Source organism: Brassica napus, assembly GCF_020379485.1.
Source record: "Brassica napus cultivar Da-Ae chromosome C7 unlocalized genomic scaffold, Da-Ae chrC07_Random_30, whole genome shotgun sequence".
NCBI classification, from domain to species: domain Eukaryota; kingdom Viridiplantae; phylum Streptophyta; class Magnoliopsida; order Brassicales; family Brassicaceae; genus Brassica; species Brassica napus.
In genome coordinates this window covers 15,573-19,837 of record NW_026014342.1, presented here as the reverse complement: position 1 = coordinate 19,837, position 4,265 = coordinate 15,573, and the positions used below count along the sequence as shown (strand labels likewise).

Here is a 4,265-nt window from a genome sequence, read left to right as displayed (position 1 = left end):
GCTGACGGACACAGACAGACACACACGGACACACAAGGACAGCCACAGACGTCTTGTGTGTGCTGACAGACTGCCACGGACGTCTTGTGTGTGCTGGCGGACACCCACAAACGCCATGTGTGTACTGAACAGACTGCCCACATGGGCCATAATCACCGAAACAGTCCACAAGAAGGGCCAGCATGCTGAGTCCAAGAACCAGCGTGCTGATATGTGTACTGATGGACAGCCACGGACGTCCTGTGTGTGCTGACAGACACACACGGACACACATAGACACCCACAGACGTCCTGTGTGTGCTGACAGACAGCCACGGACAGCCACAGACGTCCTGTGTGTGCTAGCGGACACCCACGGACGTCCTGTGTGTACTGAACAACCAGCCCACATGGGCCAAAATCACCCGAACAGTCCACGGGAAGGGTCAGCGTGCTGAGTCCAAGGACCAACGTGCTGATATGTGTACTGATAGACAGCCACGGAGGTCCTGTGTGTGCTGACGGACACACACGGTCATACACGGACAGCCATGAACGTCCTGTGTGTGCTGACGAACACACACGGACGTCTTGTGTGCGCCGACGGACACCCACAGACGTCCTGTGTGTACTGAACAGACAGCCTACGTGGGCCAAAATCACCAGAACAGTCCACAGGAAGGGCCAGCATGCTGATATGTGTACTGATGGACAGCCACGGACGTCCTGTGTGTGCTAACGGACACACACGGACAGCCACACACAGCCACATACGTCCTGTGTGTGCTGACGGACAGCCACAGATGTCCTGTGTGTGCTGGCGGACACCCACGAACGTCCTGTGTGTACTGAACAGACAGCCCACGTGGGCCAAAATCACCCAAAGAGTCCACGGGGAGGGTCAGCGTGCTGAGTCCAAGGACCAACGTGCTGATATGTGTACTGATGGACAGCCACGGATGTCCTGTGTGTTCTGACGGACACACATGGACACACATGGACAGCCACAGAAGTCCTACGTGTGCTGATGGGCACACATAGACGTTCTGTGTGTGCTGACGGACACACATGGACTCACACGGACATCCACGGACGTCCTGTGTGTGCTGACGGACAGCCACGGACAGCCATGGACATCCTGTGTGTGCTGGCGGACACCCACGGACGTCCTGTGTGTACTGAACAGTCTGCCCACGTGGACCAAAATCGCCCAAACAATCCACAGGAAGGGCCAGCGTGCTGAGTTCAAGGACCAACGTGCTGATATGTGTACTGATGGACAGCCACAGACGTCCTGTGTGTGCTGACGGATACAGACGGAAACACACGGACAGCCACACACGTCCTGTGTGTTCTGACGGACACACATGGACGTCCTGTGTGTGCTAAAGGACACCCACAGACATCTTGTGTGTCCTGACGGACACACACGTACAAACACGGGCACACACATACATCCACGGACGTCCTGTGTGTGCGGACGGACAGCCACGGACAGCCACAGACGTCCTGTGTGTGCTGGCGGACACCCACGGACGTCCTGTGTGTACTGAACAGACAACCTACGTGGGCCAAAATCACCAGAACAGTCCACAGGAAGGGCCAGCATGCTGATATGTGTACTGATGGACAGCCACGGACGTCCTGTGTGTGCTAACGGACACACACGGACAGCCACACACAGACACATACGTCATGTGTGTGCTGACAGACAGCCACAGATGTCCTGTGTGTGCTGGCGGACACCCACGACATCCTGTGTGTACTGAACAGACAGCCCACGTGGGCCAAAATCAGCCCAGGGCTTGGGGAATGACCCCAGAAGCTGTCATTACTGCAGCAAGACGGGACACCTACGCTGGGAATGTCCCAATATGCAAGCTGAGGCTAAAGAACGTGGGGAGGCCAGAAAGCCAAGCCAGACCCGAGGTCAGACCTCAGCACCGCGTGTGTATGAACTGACCAAGAACGCAGCAGAGGCTGGACCATCACTGGTAACATTCTAGATCCATTCTTTTTCAATTCAGTAGATTGGGATGGTACATAACTTAGAATGGATTAGATGATTAGAAAAGGGGGGTCTTATGTAGGGACCCTATGTATTGGTGGTGGGGAAACACACGTACTGTTTGATACTGGAGCTACACACAGCTTTGTGAGCCCAGATATGATCGGAAAAGGGTTGTTCCAGATGGGAACGGAGGATGATCCTTGCATAGTGAATGCGGCCGGTGGGCAAGTAATGCATTCATTAGGGCGAGTAAAGGATATCCCAATAGTGATCCAGTATAGAGTTATGCCTATGGATCTGGTTGTGGTCTGCCTTAAGAATCATGAGGTGATATTAGGCATGGACTGGCTTGGAAAGAATCGGGCTACTCTGGACTGTCACAGAGGAAGGGTGCAGTTTGAGACTGGGTGTGGACCCCCGATCAGGTTCCAAGGTATTCGTCTGACTTTTGGATGCTTAGTGATATCAGCAGTCCAAGTGGAACGGATGCTTGAGAAGGGTTGTGAGGCCTTTTTGGTCACAATCGCCACTAAGGAGGTTGTAGGGGCTGGTGACCCGGACGGGATTCCGCTGGTTAAAGATTTTGAGGATGTGTTTCGGGCACTACAGGGCATTCCCCCTGATAGGGCTGGCCGGTTCATATTAGAACTAGAACCAGGGATGGCCCCAATGTCCAAAAGTCCATATCGTATGGCTCCGGCCGAGATGGCCGAGCTAAAGAAGCAACTGGAAGAGTTGTTGGACAAAGGGTTCATACGACCAAGTGTCTCGCCTTGGGGAGCACCAGTTCTTTTTGTGAAGAAAAAGGATGGTAGTTTCAGGCTGTGTATTGATTACCGAGGGTTGAATAGGGTTACTGTGAAGAACAAGTACCCATTACCCAAAATTGATTAGCTGTTGGATCAGCTCAAAGGGGCCAAATGGTTTTCCAAGATTGATTTCGCCTCAGAGTATCATCAGATCCCAATTGAGCCTAATGATATCAGGAAGACGGCGTTCCGGACCAGGTATGGCCACTATGAGTTTGTGGTTATGCCATTTGGTCTAACCAATGCACCAGCTGCATTCATGAAGATGATGAATGGTATCTTTCGAGATTTCTTGGATGAATTTGTAATCATCTTCATAGATGACATACTTGTATATTCCAGAAACAAGGAAGACCATGAGAAGCATCTCAGGGCCGTACTAGGACGTTTGAGGGAACAAAAACTCTTTGCCAAACTAAGCAAGTGTAGTTTCTGGCAGAAGAGCGTTGGGTTCCTCGGACACATTGTGTCTGATCAGGGCGTGTCAGTAGATCCGGAGAAGGTTCAGACTATACGAGATTGGCCACAGCCTAGGAATGCTACTGAGGTTAGGAGTTTCCTAGGGCTGGCCGGCTACTACAGAAAGTATGTCAAGGGGTTTGCAAGTTTGGCTCAACCCATGACACGACTTACAGGCAAGGATGTGAAGTTTGCCTGGAATGAAGGGTGTGAGAAGTGTTTCTCAGCTCTAAAGGATATGCTGACGAATGCACCAATATTGGTATTGCCGGAGGGAGATCAACCTTATGTGGTCTATACGGATGCGTCCATCACTGGGTTGGGGTGCGTCCTGAAACATGGGAAGGTGATTGCTTATGCCTCGAGACAGCTGAGAAAGCATGAAGGGAATTATCCGATCCATGATCTAGAGATGGCGGCCGTGGTGTTTGCTTTGAAGATATAGAGATCGTATCTGTACGGAGCTGTTGGGGTCAAAATCGGTCACGACGGAATCAATGCCTGAAAGTCCGTAAAAATCAGCATGAACGTTTTTACGAAAAAGTAATATTCGTAAAGATATCTTTACAAAGAGCCTTGCGGTAAAATCTTGTTCAAATCTCAATCGAACCACTAAATACCGATTGTCCTAAGGAAACAGACATGTATCCAATTCGGCCGCGGACAAGCTTGAGTACGGCAATCGGACCACAGACAAGCCAAGCTCGATCGATACGCGGCGACCAAGCATGCACACAGCTCGGTCGTTACGTAGCGACCGAGCGTCCGTCCCACTCGGTCGCTACATAGCGACCGAGCTCGAGCCAAGCTCGGTCGCTACGTAGCGACTGAGCGTCCGTCCTGCTCGGTCGCTACGTAGCGACCAAGCGTCCATCCCGCTCGGTCACTACGTAGCGACCGAGCGTGCGTTCTGGTCGGTCGTTACGTAGCGCCGAACTCTTCCGAAACGTCGATACCACACCAATTCATGCATTCTTGTCTATCCTACGATGCTATCTCCCGAAGAC

General features: G+C 52.1%; 1 protein-coding gene across 1 annotated transcript; it reads left to right on the top strand.

Moving 5' to 3' along the window:
- The first annotated feature begins 1,791 nt into the window (after positions 1 to 1,791).
- On the top strand, positions 1,792 to 3,703 carry LOC125594984. The gene is made up of 4 exons (XM_048770974.1): positions 1,792 to 1,930; positions 2,070 to 2,698; positions 2,885 to 2,997; positions 3,142 to 3,703. The coding sequence occupies exons 1-4, from the start codon at positions 1,792 to 1,794 to the stop codon at positions 3,701 to 3,703; spliced, it is 1,443 nt and encodes a 480-aa protein (XP_048626931.1).
- Positions 3,704 to 4,265: the final 562 nt, after the last annotated feature.

Excerpts from the sequence above, each read along its gene's own strand:
- LOC125594984 (XM_048770974.1), top strand. The coding sequence starts at position 1,792 with ATGACCCCAGAAGCTGTCATTACTGCAGCAAGACGGGACACCTACGCT. Across the intron at positions 2,699-2,884 it reads GTATGGCTCCGGCCGAGATG|CTGTTGGATCAGCTCAAAGG; the intron begins GCCGAGCTAAAG and ends AAAATTGATTAG. Across the intron at positions 2,998-3,141 it reads AAGACGGCGTTCCGGACCAG|AAACAAGGAAGACCATGAGA; the intron begins GTATGGCCACTA and ends TGTATATTCCAG.